General features: G+C 40.8%; 1 protein-coding gene across 1 annotated transcript in view; it reads left to right on the forward strand.

Annotated features, from left to right (window-relative positions):
* Positions 1 to 17,146, forward strand: part of dscaml1 (Down syndrome cell adhesion molecule like 1) — a 100,662-nt gene that overhangs the window by 65,292 nt on the left and 18,224 nt on the right. The window contains exons 9-21 of the mRNA XM_068711150.1: positions 1,654 to 1,796; positions 2,065 to 2,194; positions 3,931 to 4,209; positions 5,887 to 6,015; positions 6,136 to 6,315; positions 7,653 to 7,858; positions 9,500 to 9,596; positions 9,773 to 9,901; positions 10,466 to 10,633; positions 11,149 to 11,219; positions 11,389 to 11,629; positions 14,783 to 14,929; positions 15,025 to 15,180. Coding sequence (XP_068567251.1) covers positions 1,654 to 1,796; positions 2,065 to 2,194; positions 3,931 to 4,209; positions 5,887 to 6,015; positions 6,136 to 6,315; positions 7,653 to 7,858; positions 9,500 to 9,596; positions 9,773 to 9,901; positions 10,466 to 10,633; positions 11,149 to 11,219; positions 11,389 to 11,629; positions 14,783 to 14,929; positions 15,025 to 15,180 — 2,076 coding nt within the window. The remainder of the gene's footprint in view (positions 1 to 1,653; positions 1,797 to 2,064; positions 2,195 to 3,930; positions 4,210 to 5,886; positions 6,016 to 6,135; positions 6,316 to 7,652; positions 7,859 to 9,499; positions 9,597 to 9,772; positions 9,902 to 10,465; positions 10,634 to 11,148; positions 11,220 to 11,388; positions 11,630 to 14,782; positions 14,930 to 15,024; positions 15,181 to 17,146) is intronic.

Raw genomic sequence — 17,146 nt, forward strand, 5'->3', positions numbered from 1 at the left:
ATTGGAGTAAGAATGACCTCAATTGCCAGAGAGCTTCAGCCCTGCATTCAATACACATCTAGCCAATACACACATGCATAATGATGCACACATCAAAAGCAGTAACACACTATGCTTGCCCACTCATTGAAATGTGATACACTTAACTTATCTCATTCAGTCAGAGGCCAAAAGCAGAGATACTAAGCCACACAGACAGTAGTTGAACACACATGCACGTGTATACTGTTTATGTGTTTGTGAGTGTGTATCTGTGCGACGGTGCTACTGAATAATACATCTTTCACTCGTCAGAGCTGTGACTTCAAAGCTCAGCACACGCTGAGAAAGGGAGGAGAGAGAGAGAGAGAGAGAGAGAGAGAGAAATGGGTAGGAGGGCCCGAAGGAGAGACAAAAACAAAGCTAGAAAGAAGTACAATGGTGAGAAGGTCACAGAAGAATTGACAGATGATTGAGTGATAGCTCCCAGTGTCCTCCAGTAATGCTAAACACATTTTGTGTCCGTCCGATTTACTGTCTGGCTGCCGGTCCACATCCTTCAGTCTCTCTTTTGGCAATGATACATGAGCAACATATTGAGGCAGTCAAGCTTCATTTTTGTTATACATTTATATTTTTAGCGTTCACATGGATTTTGTTCCTGTTAGTCTACTGTATCAATTACCTGTTGTGGTCAGTATTGCTCATTCTCATTGTCACTTAAACTACTATAGCCCACGTAGCAGAACCTTCTTAGAGTTCACAGCACAGAGCACACGTTTGTTTGTTATAACAGAGAAAACAATGCATTTGTTACGCTTCACAATCATGGGAAATGCACTTTGTCCATGTCCCACAGTGAATAAAAAGTGCTTTGCACACATGCGTATGTAAACAATCTCTGATTAGGTTGTTAAAGCCAATGAGTACTGCATTGGAGGGGTGCAACGGAATTACAATCCTGCAGGTCCTGCAACACCCAGCACAAATCTGGCAGGTGCAGGATACATTTACTGTAATATATGTCTGGCATCCCTGCATTTGGTTTGATTCTGGTACTCTGGGAAACAAAGATAACTGTCAGAGAAACAGGGGCGTTTTCCCTAATATTTTGAACAACTTTTAGTTCCTCCCTGCCTAAAGGCAATTGGTAAGGCTTATTTTAGTTCACATCTTTTTAAAGGTTGCTTAAAAAACAGCTGAGTAACTTCATTGCTGTTGACTTTAAAATCTTACATGTGTCTGGGATGGACTAAACTGAATTTCAACAGAAAACAGTAGTATGCAGGCGCTCCTTCAGAAAAACTTCAGAATTTAAGCTGCTTTTAAGATAAGACACTCAAACCTCTCTCTCTCTTCCCATACCCTTACTTGCTTTTTTTCCTCTTCTGTCTCTTCCCTACTGCCCAACTCCCTTCCCTGTCACCCCTCCCCTTTATTTCTAAAATTCCACAACCTGCCTCTGACAACATCAACTAATAATCTTATCATTTTCCCCTCTCTTTTCTTCCTCTGGTCAACCCATCTCATTTTCTTTCTCTCCATATCTCTCCCTCTGTTTCTCTCTCTCTCTCCCTCTCTCTCTCTCTCTCTCTCTCTCTCTCTCTCTCTCTCTCTCTCTCTCTCTCTCTCTCTCTCTCTCTCTCTCTCTTTTCTTCTCTCTACCCCCATTAGGTCCTCCGAGGATTCGGCCTATGAAAAACATCACTGCAGTGGCGGGAAGAAACTCTTTCATAAACTGCCGTGTGATTGGGTACCCTTATTACTCAATCAACTGGTACAAGGAGGGGCTTCTGCTGCCTGACAATCATCGCCAGGTAGATTTCACTTTCTACATTTTTGCTAAACATTTTTTTTAATTTATCATAACTTATTTTCCATACAGCACTGTATAACATGAATATACAATATGCAGTTACATACATCCTATCCTTATATAGAGTGTTGTTTGACCATCTAAATTACAATTTTAGCAGCTGATCATCTGGCATCATCTCATTTAAATTCACAGCTCTGTTTACATGTATGAATAAAACGACCATCCATGTTACACCTGTGAGTGTAACACTGCTGATTACTGTTCAGGTGGTGTATGAAAATGGGACTCTGAAGCTCAGCGATGTTCAGAAGGGGATGGACGAGGGGGCCTATGTCTGCAGCGTGCTGATCCAACCACAGCTGTTTATCACGCAGACTGTCTATATTACTGTCAAAGGTCAGTTGATCATTGAAAGTTTGTCAGAGTTTCACACTTTCTTTTACTTGGCTAGGATGGAGAGTCACACAGATATCTCTAAAGTATTATCTAAAGTAGTATGTAAGTAAGTACTTTTTAGAGGTTTGCCCAATGAAGAGAATAAACTAAGTAAAATGATTATAGAATTGTAATTTATATGAGTCTAGCTGTTTTTTACTGGGAAAAAAATATGAATGTAAAACAGGGTGATTGTAACACTGATGGAGAGTGAGTAAGACGCAGGGGTAAGAAGCAGGGGTGTGTGAATGAAACAGAGAGAGAGGAAAGAAGAAAGCTGTATGCATTGCCTCTAATAACCCCTGATTAAGGGGCGGAGTGGCCGAGTGCGCTATTTCAACCACTCCGCAATTACATGGAGCACAATTTGTGTGCGTGCATGCCATACACATGCATAAATGTGTGTGAATTGAATTGTGTGTGTGCTGCATACATTTTGCATATCTGTATGCTGTTTTGGTCAGCTCGCCGCACAGCATGATAGCATGACATGTTAGTTTTGGGAAGTTGTGAGTTTGGGTTGTGTGGGTTTTGACTTGACATTAGCAGATGTGTGAAATTTTTGGTGTTCAGGTGTCTTCGTAGTGTTTTTTCGTGCATACACGCACATGCGTATACACACGTGCGTGCTCATGGACATGCACATGCTTGTGTGTATGTGCATTGGCTGCATACGAGTGTGAGTATGTGCTTATATGAATGTGTGCTCGTCATGTCTCTGATTTAATTAGATGAATTTTAACGAGGCCCAGATTAAATCCCCCAGATGTCTCAGCTGTATTTCCCCCCCCCAACCATAACCACCCTCCCTTCCTTCTCCACTCCAAACCACCGCCATCACCTCCGCCGCTCTCCATAGCAACACCGTTCTTCCCCCTGCGGATGAGGCTCTAATTAGAGCAGCTATTATGGGCTGGCTTTAGCAGGGCAGGGTGGGATGGAGTGGAGGGATTGGTAGGGGGTACAGCTGGCTAAAAAGTGGGTAGGCTAGTAGGCCAGGCGGTGGTGTTTTGGAAGCTTTTGGGGTCCAGGCTTTGATGAGAGACTCAAGAAATCAGACAGAAAGATAGACTACTAGTTTAACAAAAATGATTCTGATCCATGTCCTCTAAAAGAAATCTCACTCTCTCTTAATGTCTCCCTCTTTTGTATCTTTCTACATCCACCTCTTTTCCCTTTGCATCACTCACCCTCCCACCCCATGTCCTTTTGGTGCCCCCAAATCTTCAAATGTGTGTCTACCCATATTCTCCCTGTGTCTTTACATCTGACTTTCTCTCTTTCTTTATCCTTCACTTATTCATATTTGCCTCAAATCTCTGTCTTCACCTCTTACTCACCCTGCTCATTTAAAAAACCCTCTAACTGTTTTCATTCATCTTTTTTTCTTTATTTCCACTCCCTATTTGCCTTATTCTGTCTTCTCTCTATATACCCTTTATTTCACCCTGTTGCCTGTCCTTGCCTTTTTCTCTCCCCCACTCTCCTTTTCATCATGTATTTCCTCACTTGATCTGCCTGTTCTATCTCTTTTACTCATCTTCTTATATCTTGTTTCACTATTTCCCCCTCAATTACTTTATCTCTTACATTTCTATTTACTCTTTCTTCCTCTCTACACATCTTACACCATATCACTCTCCTTCCTTCACCTCTTTTGCTTACTCTTTCATCCTTCCCTTCTCTGCCTCTCTCAGTTCCTCCACTGATCCAGCCATTTGACTTTCCACCGACTTCCATTGGTAAACTGATGTACATTGCCTGCGTGGTGTCGTCTGGAGACATGCCCATACGCATCACATGGCGCAAGGATGGGCAGGAGATCGTGCCCTCTTCTGGCATCACCATAGACACAAAGGAGTTCATGAGCTCTCTCCAGATATCCAAGGTGTCGCTCAAACACAATGGCAACTACACCTGCATTGCCAGCAATGATGCTGCCACTGTCAGCACGGAGAGGCAGCTCACAGTAACAGGTAAGAAAGGAAGGAGTGAGATATGATTGTTAAAAAAGTGAGATTAAGAAAGAGTTTAAGGGGAAAGGGAGGGGGGTATTTTAAAATAGCACTGCAGTGATTTAGTATTGCACTCAAATAAAGTTGGATGACTTCGTAGATTTCAAAAAGTAGTCAAAATTTAAGCAGCAAGGCTTATATATCTTGACTCTATGTCCTTGTTATGGGTTACACTGGATACTTAACTTCCCATAATGCAGCTCAGTAGCATCTTTTATTGGACCATCTTTGCTAGTAAAAACCCTCATCTTTCAAATTTCATGACCTCCAGGGTAGACTTTCTGTGAAGCTGAATGATTGAGTAATTTGTCAGACTCTTCAGAGCCTCTCACAGAAATGACTATTCAACTCTTTCTGAAGTACTTCCTGTGGCTAGTACTTTTGATATGTAAAATCAGCAGTGGTGGAAAGTAACATTTACTCAAATACGACTACCTAACTACAGTTTTAAGGTACCTTTACTTAACTCTTCTATTTCGATTTTATGGTACTGTACAGAGCCGACCAGGACCAATTTGGTGCCCAAGGCGAGATTTTAAGTGGTGACTCTAGCAATCTCCTATACTGCCTGTGCCTCTGGCTCTGGTACTTTTTACTTCTTCTCCACCACCTTTTACTCCACTGCATTTATTTAACAGCTGTAGTTACTTTAGATGTAGATTAAGATTTTACATTAAATATTAGTTTTAAAAATATGTTTATGATTACTTAACTGTTTTATAGGTTTATATATGTTTTATACTGTTATACTATATATATATATATATATATATATATATATATATATATATATACATTTCTGGTTAATCAGTGTTCTATTAAGATTAAGTTTAATTATCACACCACATCAAAAATTTTAATCTACAATGGATCTGTAATTCTATTCCATCCGTATAGGAAATATGCATAGCAATATTTTTTTTAAAAAGATCCTTCTTCTATAATCAGAATGTTGTGATTATATATGAGAACACTACACAAGAAGGCTGCCATCCTAATGAAAACATCCACATCTGAGTTGAAATCATGAACTCTACCAACCTTCCACCAATCTTGTTCATCAGCAAAAAATAAATAAAACTACCCTAATAACAGGCCGTGCCAAGGCCAATGGCTGTGAAATAGGTAATTTGGCAGGAATCGGCACTTTCCCAATCACCCCAAAAATCTCTTGCACATTGTGCCATTGGTAAGCTTCCGAGTTCCAATGGTGGCACACGTGTCTAAGGTTGCCTAACCCTACTATAATAAGTCACATATAATAATATAATCAGTAACATCAGTCACACAGGCCATTTACCTGCAGAACCAGCACTGTTACTTTTCATTCTTTGATGTGTGATGATGTTGATTTTCTTTCATTGCTTTAATGGTACGTTTACTGAAGTAAATTATCTGAATACTTCTTCAACCACTGAAAATCAGTGGAATGCCCCTTTAACTGGATCCTACATTTATTCCATATCATAATAAAATAATGAACACAGCAGATGGAAAGTTTTAATTTAGTGTTACATCAGTATTGTTGATGATTTTCTGACTGAAATACTGTTTACTGGCACTGCAGGAAACATAAAATATTGTTCCAGTGTGAGAGAGAACCCCCAAATTAATTTTTTTTGTCTCTCCTTTCTCCAGTGCCTCCTCGGTTTGTGGTTCAGCCCAATAATCAGGATGGGATCTATGGAAAGGCTGGGATCCTAAACTGTTCAGTAGATGGATACCCTCCTCCTAAAGTCATGTGGAAGCATGCCAAAGCTGCACTAGGTACATGACCTGTCTTTCATTATTTATCTACAGTATGTAAATAAATAGTAGTACATTTTGTTAAAATGTAGAGATCCTCAGTTACTTTGCAGTTCATCATAATCTTCTCTTTCTGTCTAGCGGGTATTGGGAATCCACAGCAGTACCACCCTGTGCCTCTGACGGGCCGTATCCAGATCATGAGTAACGGCTCTCTACTCATCAGACATGTTTTGGAAGAAGATCGTGGATTCTACCTCTGTCAGGCCTCCAATGGCGTTGGCTCGGACATCAGCAAGAGCATGGTCCTCACCGTTAAGAGTGAGTATACAAACTCCGACGAGCTAATGTAGCAGAGCATGAGTGTTTCAGGGCATGGATAACTGCGGTAAGGCCATCTGGGATGCTCCGGCTGTATCGGTCTCTACACACACACACACACACTTGCTAACTGTGTCAAACCAATGAGCCAGCTCGCAGTACTCTCCCTATGCTCTCTGGGCATGAACATACACCCATACACACTAATGAATTGGTGATACAAAGGTGACCATGGACATAAGAGGACAACAATAAAGAACAGCGAGAGAATGAAGGGTGTGTGTGTGTGTGTGTGTGTGTGTGTGTGTGTGTGTGTGTGTGTGTATGCAGTGAGAAAGCGAACAACTGAGCGATTGATCTTTTGACTCTTGGGATCTGTCTACAGACAATCAAAAACACTTTGAGCTTAATCATTATCTGCAATCAATCTCTCTCATCCTGCCCTGCTGTCAGTACCATCCTATGTAATGGAATGGGAACATGCATGGGGAAAATGTGCATGCACATACACACACACAGACTCAGTTTGAGCATTATAAGAGTGTACTTTGTAGCATGCAGAACCATGAACTTTCAAATCAGCTTTACCCACAAAAGAGACGTTTAATGCATAATACCTGGCTTCTTTTGACACTTGCACACACAGACGCTTATAACCAGATGCACATAAAAACAACCAATAGTTTCGTCATGTTCTGCTATCACAAGGTTGCCCCCCCCCCCCCCTCTCTCTCTTTTTCTCCTACTGGTGTTAGTGTTATTGATTGAACCGTTCCTCTCCTCTGCCTCCTTCAATTCTGTCTGTTTCGCTCAGCGGAGAAGGAGGAAAAGAGGGAGGGTGAGATGAATAAGTGATGAAAACAAAACAGCAGAACCCTCCTCAGATCGGTATTGTGCGATTGAGTGTGTGTTGGCCAGAGAAGATTGTGAGTGATCTTGTGAGTAGAGTGCACACAAAAGGTAGTGTATCGTTTTTGCCTGTTCATTCCCCTAGACCCTGGTGTAACTATTGGAGAATGAGAGAGGAGGTTTATTGACTTTACCTCATTGACCATAGCTCTTCATTACTCTACTACTGCAATGGAACTTGGCCACTGTGAACTCCACCTTTTTAACTGCCGGCTGTCCCACCCTCTTATCCTCTTCGGTCTTTCACTTCTTTCTCCCTTTCCACCCTAACCCTTCTTTTTATCCACTTACTTTTACTTTTACTTCCCCCTCTCCCTCTTTTATCTCTGTCATCTGATGTCCCCTCACCAATCTGTTTACCGTCACCATTTCCTTCATTTGTTCTCACCTTCTCTTTTTCTCACACTCCATTTCCCTTCTCCTTCCAGTCCCAGCTATGATCACCAGTCACCCCAACACTACCATGGCTAAGAAGGGTCACTTGAAGGAGCTGAACTGCACAGCCAGGGGAGAATGGCCCATCATCATCCGCTGGGAGAGAGGCGACACAGTGATTGACCCTGACCGCAACCCCCGATACTCCATTACCACCAGTCCCAATGAGAAGACAGACGAGGTGTTGTCTACACTCAAGGTAAGAAGTTCTTACCTATGGCAGAGCGTCTAATTGAAGAAATCAGACAGCAATGTCTTTATGACTCTTATTTAATTGACAAATAGATAGATGTCCCTTTTCTCTTTTGTCCGTTTGAGCCCTGCTTTTATGAGTCAAGGAAGTGCAAAGCACATTTCTAGTTTGCTGTAATTTTGCTCACCGTTATTGTGTGTGAAATTACACTGAAATGAGATATCGGTCTCCTGTTCGTGTATTAGAGGTTATTAAAGGTTCGTAGCAGTCATGAGCTATCTAATTGATTAACATCAGTGTTCTCCCCACCACGACATATCATCAGTTTGGTATTGGAATCTGGACTAGCTTGCCTTCCACAGCAGTTGGATTCTCGCAATGTCACAAGATTACACAAGAATCACAGGATCATATATTACACAAAATATGTCTTGTCAAGCTTTAAATAATGTGTGTCTTGGAAGCCATGGACTGGACAAATAAGCGTCCTGTGAGTAGCTGCTGGCGGCTCCGGGCGTGGCTTCGGTCTGTGTGAGATGACATGAGGCGACTGTTCATTCTTAACAGCAATGGCAACTCTTGAAGAGTTTAGTGTAGATGCTGCAATAGCATCAGTTATATAAGAAGAGGACAATATTTATACATCAAAAGGGAAGTAAACAACAGCACTGAAGGCTTTTCTCCATGGAGAAGATGTTTTTTTTCTTCTCCTGACCGGCAAAAGTTTGATTGACAGATGGTTCATCCAATCACCTATTTTATGAAAGTGCCTGCCCTTTTTCCAAACAGTTTCCAATTACGGCTCCTCAGATGGTTCTGTGCAACAAACCATCTGGCGGGCCAGGTTACAGACCAGCATCTCCAAAGGGGAAATTTATGTTCATCTTGGGACATTCAGAGTTGCTATACAGCAGACTTATGATAAAAAATATACGATCCCCACACCAGATTGGTCATGGCAGGCACAAGTCTACCTTTACTGCATTTAAGAATGAGATGCTTTCTCTGGTATGTATCATAGAAAAGCTGGATATGATGCATACAGCTGCTGCAGCCTGGTGATGCACTGTTTTTGGATGATGATACTAAGTAAGGGTCACCCTTTAACAAGTGGTACTGAAGGAGCTTGGTGATATAAAGTGGAACTGAATCACCAGTGTGTCCAGGGAGTTCTGAGGATGTCATCATCTCCCAGCTGGTTTGACGTGCACAAGATCGCAGAAGCTTGCACAAGATTTAATAAAGGTTACCCCAGTGGATTTTGTGTCCGTTACTGTGGTTTGACAATATGCCCAACTCAAATTATAGACTCAAGTTGAAACATGTACCTATCGCCTTCAAATTACTGTGGAGGTAGTTATCATCTGAAAGGGAAGGCATCTATAGAGTGTAAGCAATTATGGATTTTGGTGTGCATTTAGATGTATTCACTGGTTAAAGAATGTATATATTTTAAGTGCAGGCAAAACATGCTTGAATGGAGTTTGTGACTTATTGCACCTCTCCTCCCAATGCAATGCACGGTGAGTCACCTAAATACCAAACATGCATGGTAGAGAAAAAACTCTCACAGGGCCTTTTCCATCACAAAGGTGTACTGAGTTGTTTGTCTCTTTGACATTTGTCTTTCTACATTTCTCCATACAGCTAAAGCCAGCAGAGCGTGAGGATTCTGTCTTCTTCTCCTGTCATGCCATTAACTCTTATGGAGAAGGACGTGGCCTTATCCAGCTCACTGTGCAAGGTACTGTAACGATTCCTGTCAAATGCAGGTACCATCAGGTACCTTTATATTGATAAAAGCTCATAAACCTGCTTGTCCCTCTTTCCCACTAAAATGATCTCTCTTTTTGTGCTATCCTCTCCTTCCTTTATCTTTCCTTCCTCCCTTCACTCGCACTCTCTCATTTAAATCCTCAGAGCCCCCAGACCCTCCAGAGTTGGAGGTGCGTGAAGTGAAAGATCGCAGCATGAATCTCCGGTGGACACAGAGATTTGATGGAAACAGCGTCATTACCTCCTATGATATTGAGTATAAGAACAAGACAGGTAAGTAAAGAGTGTATTCTTAATTTTACAGAAAATTAAGATATTATAGTTATTCTAACAGTTGAATAATATGCTGAGCTGTTGGTGATTCTTGTATTTATTTTAAACACTACTGAATGTATTGAAATTTACTTTCAATGTCAAAATACAAACAACAATTTTCAAGAATTTTACGTGACTATTCTGCAGGAAGATTATAGGGAAAAAATAACACTTAGGTTGTTTGAAATTGCATACTAACATATTATGTACTACATACACAAGCAGTGTGTAATGCTTACTTCCTACAAAAGATTATGACTTATTCCATTAAGCTCACATCTCATACTCAGAAGTTCTTGCTAATCTAGTATACATCTGGGTATTTCTCATGTACACAAAATCCACATACAACAGTTGGAACGCAGTACATATTCAAATGTATGTCATACTTAGTATAAATAATTTGTTAGTGTGAGATTCAAAACGGCCTTAATATTGTATAAGACTGAGAAAATACAAAATCCTCAAAGTGGGAAATATAGTGGAAAACAGTATCAGTCATATTCTCTTCTTTTTTGGCAGATTCATGGGAGCTGAAACATGCCACTCGAAACATCTCTCCCACAAACAATCAGGCAAACATAGTGGACCTTCACCCTGCCTCTGTCTACAGTATCCGCATGTACTCCTACAATGCGATAGGCAAGAGCGAGGCCAGTAAGGAGCTCACCATCAGCACAGAGGAAGCACGTAAGGATCTTGACAGCACTGCACTTATTTGAGCAAATATTTCACGTTTGATTGTTGTATTAGCTCCTAGTCACTGCACCTGTGCAGACGCCGAGATATGTCCTTGGATATTTGTATTCAAATTCCATTTCAATAAAACTGAGAAAAACATCTTTGAAAGTTGTAGATTAGAATATTTAGGCCATGAGACATGAGACTGAAAACATGAAAGCCATACAATGTTTGCCTCAACCCCCCTCTCTCCCTCTTTTTCTCTCCCTCTCTCTCTCTCTTTCTCTCTCTCTCTTTTTCTCTCTCTTTCTCTCTCTCTCTTTTTTTCTCTCTCTTTTTCTCTGTCCCTCTCTCTGTCTCATTCTCTCTCTCTGTCTCTCTCTCTCTCTTTTCTCTCTCTGTCTTTTCCTCTCTTTCTCTCTCTCTCTTTTTCTCTGTCCCTCTCTCTTCCCCTCTCTCTCTCTCTCTCTCTCTCTCTCTCTCTCTCTCTCTCTCTCTCTCTCTCTCTCTCTCTCTCTCTGCAGAGCCTGACGGTCCTCCTATGGAGGTGATCCTGCAGCCAGTAACCTCTCAGAGTATCAGGGTCACCTGGAAGGTAAAGTATAAGAATTGCTATGTACTTCAAAAACACTTAATCACATGTTTGCTGCCTGTAAAGTCCTGATTCCTTTTTAGTGTAAGCAGTTTGTGGACGTGGGTAAACATGCACTAAATGAATGAGAATAGATGATGTCAGTACTATATTTCCGTTTTCTATTCTCCAGGCTCCCAGGAAGGAGCTGCAGAACGGGGTGATCCGAGGTTACCAGATCGGTTACAGAGAGAACGGCCCGGGCAGTAACGGTCAGTACAGCATTGTGGAGATGAAGGCCACTGGAGACAGTGAGGTCTACACACTGGACAACCTGAAGAAGTTTGCCCAGTATGGTGTGGTTGTCCAGGCCTTCAACAGAGCCGGCACAGGGCCCTCTAGCTCAGAGATCAATGCTACAACACTGGAAGATGGTGAGAATCATAATAAGCAGCACACATATAACATATCTCATCTTGTATGAAAGGGATTCATTGCCTCATGTTCTGTTTATGAGTGCAAATATGGGTTAGTGATCAGCAGCAATAAGGGGAATAAGGTTAAGCAGTATGGTGCATTGAATACAAGAGAAGAATAAACGGTCAGACCTATGAAATATAACCCTCTGTTTGTTTGGCTTTGATTCATAGTTACTGCACTTCTTTTTTTTGCCATTGTTCTTTTTGCTGTCTCACTGCTTGATCTATGTCAAATCATGCCATGCTTTGTAACCTAAAATTACTACATTCTCTCTCTCCCCTCTCAACAAGACTGAATGTTGGCTGCTGGCATCCACATGCTTTTCACAAATACCAAGGACACACATAGTCTCATAGACACAGTACACATTCAGCAGCGCCGCAGAGAGGATTGAGTGATCCTTGTATAGTGAGACATCCAGTGATACTGCCATGCACCCTGATGGCTCTGGGGTAGATGTGCAAAATGTTGAGTGAATGAATGGATGAAAAAATTACTGAATGAACCACAGAAGCACTTAGGGAGCAGAAACCCCTTCCTAGGCTATACAATCCTGAACAATCTTTAGACAATTTGTTGTCTGCATCTGGCTGTAGGTATGCAAGAAAATACACATACAATATATAAAACACATGGGCCAGATTTGTTTTTCATTCAGGGAAGGGTAATAGCAAAATAGCAAAAATGCAATCTTAAGAAATCTTTTGAGAGAAATCTTTTTTTCTGAATTACACACCATCCAGATCTGAACCACTAACGAATCTTTTGCTTTTACCAATTTTTACATTCTATCAAATTTAATTAAAATCTGCAAATAAGTCACTTTATAGAGCCATATTTAGCATGGCTAGGAAGATATATTGACATTTAAAAAAAAATCATAAATCTTCTTCAAAAATATAAAAAGGCAAAAAGGTATGTGAGGTTGAAGGTAGTCTTGTGCTGGTGTAAAGCAGTAGGAGCATGGATCACTTGGACTTTATTTAGTTTTTGGATTGTACATAATTAACTTTTCCATTGATTACTTTCTTGTAAAGCAATATTTTGTCCAGCATTAATTGACTTTTGGCCAATGAGGAGATAAATAAATCCAAAACATGCTGACATATGTTAACAACGCACCGATAAATGATTCTTTTAAAAAAAAAAAAAAAAATCTCATCTTTAAGTAATTATTGTTATATTCTCTCGAGAAAACTTCTTCTTGTACTCTTTATTCTTTAATATTGAGCTGCAGTTAATTCAATCAATCTGTAAGCTGTACACGAAACAGACTCTTTTTTTTTTTCAATACATGCCGCATCTCTCAATCTCTATCATACGACATCCACATTTGTTTTATCTCCTCACACGCACACACACACACAGAGTAAACAGTTGGCTGAACCCCATTGGTCCAGAGCAGACAGAGCCCTCTAGTTCTTCCCTATGGCTGTCACCGTGGCGACAGTGATATTGATGGCCATTATGATAATAGTGATAACAACAAGCATACTAAAAATAATTATAATTAGCTTGTCTCTCTGTCTGTCCCTCTCTCGTTCCCTCCACTGCTTCCTGCTGTAATTATCCACAGCTGAGCATATTGTCTCTCTGCTCCCTCTTTTCATCTTTTTCTGCCCTTCTCTTGTCCCCCTTGCTTTTAACTCTCTTCCTCCCTTCTTCCTCTGCCCCTCGCCTCCATCGCCTCCTCCCTGTAGCCCCAGTCCAAAACTGCTTTTCATTATTTCGGTTCCTGTATTCTCCATCTTTATTTTGTAAAAAAAAAAGATTTACGCAACAACCTTTATACTTTTTTCTTAACCCCTTATGTATCTGTCTCCCTTCATCTGTTTAGCTCTAATGCTGACAATTTGGAAGCACTTGGATCCAGCTCACATGTTTTGTTCTTATCCTCTTTCTATCCTTATATCTCTTCTCATAAAGGTGGGACTGTGAAGGAAGAAAAATCTGGGGGGTTTTGCCTTCTATTTATTTAACCTAAAGGTTTATTCATGCAAAACCCTGTTTTCAGTTTTCTAATCCTCCTTTCTCCTTTCCCTGCCTTCCTCTGTCCTCCCCACCTACTCTCACTTCACCAGCTGCAGAGAAATTCCCTGGTGGACTTGGCCCAATCTCTCTCTTTCATTGCTCTCTGTCTTTCACTCAGCTCTCTTCCTCTCTTCCTGCCCCTCATTCTCTCACAAGTTGACTTCTGTTCATCTTCAACAGTGTGTGTTATTCAAAGCCTGAAAGACTAATGGTCAGCGGTAGCCAATAGAAGAGACACCTGGACTGGTGGGGACAGAAGGAGGCTTGTACAGAGAAAGAGAGATGGTGGTTGTAGAGATGGTCCTATACACCAGGCTGGAAGCATGTTATGAGCTTTTTATCTATCACTGGTCTGTTTACTCGCCTCAGGTTTGATATGGAAATTTAGGGTTTCAGTGAGGGCGTATTTATTTATTTATCAGCTAGCCAATGCAATCCTAATTTTGAGGAGACAATGGCAGCCTTCCCAAATATTAACCTCTTAAACCCCACTGACAAAGTGAACGACCAGCCATTACAAACACTTTTCAAACCAACAGAACTTTGCTTTAATTTGTAGATCCACAAAATTCCAAATATGTCAGGGTCAGGGTTAGGCTAAATCTTGGCTAAATGTGTATAAAATTAAAAATGAACCTTAAAGCTACTTAAATGAGATATTAAGTTAACATTTAATAAATCAACAAACAAACATAAACTGTGTACAAATTATGCACAAGACATCTAGAAAATTGGGTTTTTAATATTTCACTCAGTGTAAACATCATATAACTTCAATGAAGATCTGGAACAAGCCGATATATAAGAATATATGTGTAATGTTGTTGCAGTTTTGAATAAGATCATTTTAAAAAAAGGGGTAAGAAACCTGGATGTTAAAGGATTCCTTCATTGTCTCTATTTCATATGTATTTAGCTCTGTCATCAAGCAGTGCGATTGTTTTTCACCCTTCAGTAAACAGACCTTTTTTTTCTTTGATTAAACTGAATTACATAATGTTAGACATAAACTGAAGATGCAGTACATTGTTCAGATTATCGTAACGTTTCTCTTCTCTCTCCCTCTTTGTCTTCAGTGCCCAGCCAGCCTCCTCAGAACATTCGAGCCATTTCTGTAACATCAGACGAGGCAGTGATCACGTGGGCTGAGCCTCCCAGGATGACACTGCATGGCGTATTGAAGGGCTATCGTGTCGTGTTCTGGGCTGTCTTTCCTGATGGAGGTGTGTTGAGTGTGTCTGTCATCTTATTTGTGACACCATGATTAGTAACAGCTCTGCCCTTGGTCCGAACATTGCACACTTTCTGTCCTTTTCAGAATGGGGTGAAATGCAAAACATCACAACCACCAAGGAGCAGGTGGAGCTCAGAGGCCTGGAGAAGTTTACCAACTACAGCATCCAGGTTCTGGCTTACACCCAGGCTGGAGACGGTGTCCGTAGCAACGTCCTGTACATCCAAACCCGTGAAGACTGTGAGTCCACATTTAATTAGATCTTTCTACACAGATGAACCAAACAATGAACTGACCCTTTTGTCATATACTTTAACACACCTTTGGGGCAGGTCTAAGGGTTTTTGCTTTTGGTTTAGGCCGCAATGTGGGAGGCAGAGAGGCGGGGGGGGGGTTCTTTGTAAGGCTGAGGTTGCTGATTAAAACCTCTTTGTGCTCTGATGTGCCATTACCAGTGCTAATGAGAATTAAGAAGCCAAAAAGTGTGTGTGTGAGTGTGTGTGGTTAAGGAGCCTAAGGGTGTGGGTCTGTGCATGTGAATATGCGGAAGTGTTGGTGGGTGGTAAGTGTGTATTCAAATGTGTACCGTGCCTTAGCGTTGATGTGCATGCGCGGGTGCATGTGTGTGTAGATGTGCTATTGTTTGTGTGCAAGTCTAGCTTACCACCCAGCACAAGGAGAGGGATTAATTCTTTGTGGCTTAGAGAGAATTAATTTTGTGCTTACACTGGCGGGCTGTGGATTACATCCGTATCCGCCTCTCCTCTCCTCCCTGGGGCCAGGCAAAGGAGGAGGCAAGCGTCTGGAGATGGAGAAAATGAGGGGAGAAAGGGAGTGCAGGAGAGAGGGGGCAGAGATTCTAAGAAGAGCCATTTCAGGCCTTTATTCTCTCTTCCTCACTTTATCTCCATTTTATGAGTCAGTCTCATGGCAATAGCTCTTCAAATATGTGTGTTGTGTTAGTCTTTGAGTGTGTGTGTGTGTGTGTGTGTGTGTGCTAATCAGGGGCAAGCTGAGTTTCTCTTTTGCCCTGACGTGGGTTGACACTGTGTCAACCCCAGGGGCAACCTCTTCACATACGTTCAACGTTCTATGTCTCTCCCGGTCTCTCCCTCCCTTTGTCCTCAGTTGTGTCTGCAGCATATGGAAAAGTGTTTGAAGTGGAATTGTGCAGACAGACAATTCTTAGCCTGCCTTTCTCTGTGTCTGTTTTTTTTAGACACAAAGACAGTAAGAATAGGAGCAAAGAAGACAGAGATGCATGATTAAGTTATTTTTCATGCTCTTTTTCTAAAGAGCCCCCAAGGCATTTGGTTGTTAATTTGTGGATTCAATGTTTATCACAGTATGTTTAGGGTACTTGGAATTACTGTGTGTTGTCTTATTCTTTCAGGATTTTCTAACCTTCTAAGTGGTCATAATAATCCCTGTTACACCAAGACTACATGCCCTCTTTTGTTGTTAATCTTAGAGTAATGATCATCTTACCTCTGATGAGAACAAATACATAAAAAAATAATTCATGAATCCCTTATAGAGCATTGGCTGCAGTGCTCCATTCTAACACATAAGCATATACTGGAGTTTTCTTTAAAAAATAGTATACATTTATATATTGTACTATACTATACTACCATATAATATATATCCATAAAAAAAGTACATGTTTTTTTATACAAGCAAGTATCTGGTCAAGTAAGCAATAATGCACAATGAGTTGTCCATATGGCAACATGATATATGAGAGAAGAAGGTTGTGAGTGTGCACGTCCAACCCCAGGTGGAAACAAAAGCGGCAAACTAAATTTAAATATAGTAGTGCCTATTAATTGTCATTCGTATTATTTTGCCATTAATTGGTCAAAAAATGGCTTCTAAAGGCGGGCCTTTTCATGTTGCTTATTTTGTCAAACCAAAACTCCACTCCAAAGATAGAAAATAGGAATGCCAGCCCCAAAAAAAGAGTCCATGTTTGTCATGTTTGCTTAAAAATGAAGATAGATCATATTAATCAATATTAATTTAAATTCCAGCCCTAGTCTGCATGCACACCAAATATTGCAAGCTAAATTGCTCAATAAAGGCTGTGATGATCAAATAATTAAATATAAATATATATAAATATAAATATACTCTATATATTTTTAATGTCGAGTGGTTATGCATTGATGTTTTTGGTGCTTGCATTTTAATTAACAGGCAACAA

This window comes from Cebidichthys violaceus, unplaced genomic scaffold, assembly GCF_023349555.1.
Source record: "Cebidichthys violaceus isolate CVI_PGR_0920_01 unplaced genomic scaffold, fCebVio1.0.p SCAF_1, whole genome shotgun sequence".
Classification (NCBI taxonomy): Eukaryota; Metazoa; Chordata; class Actinopteri; order Perciformes; family Stichaeidae; genus Cebidichthys; species Cebidichthys violaceus.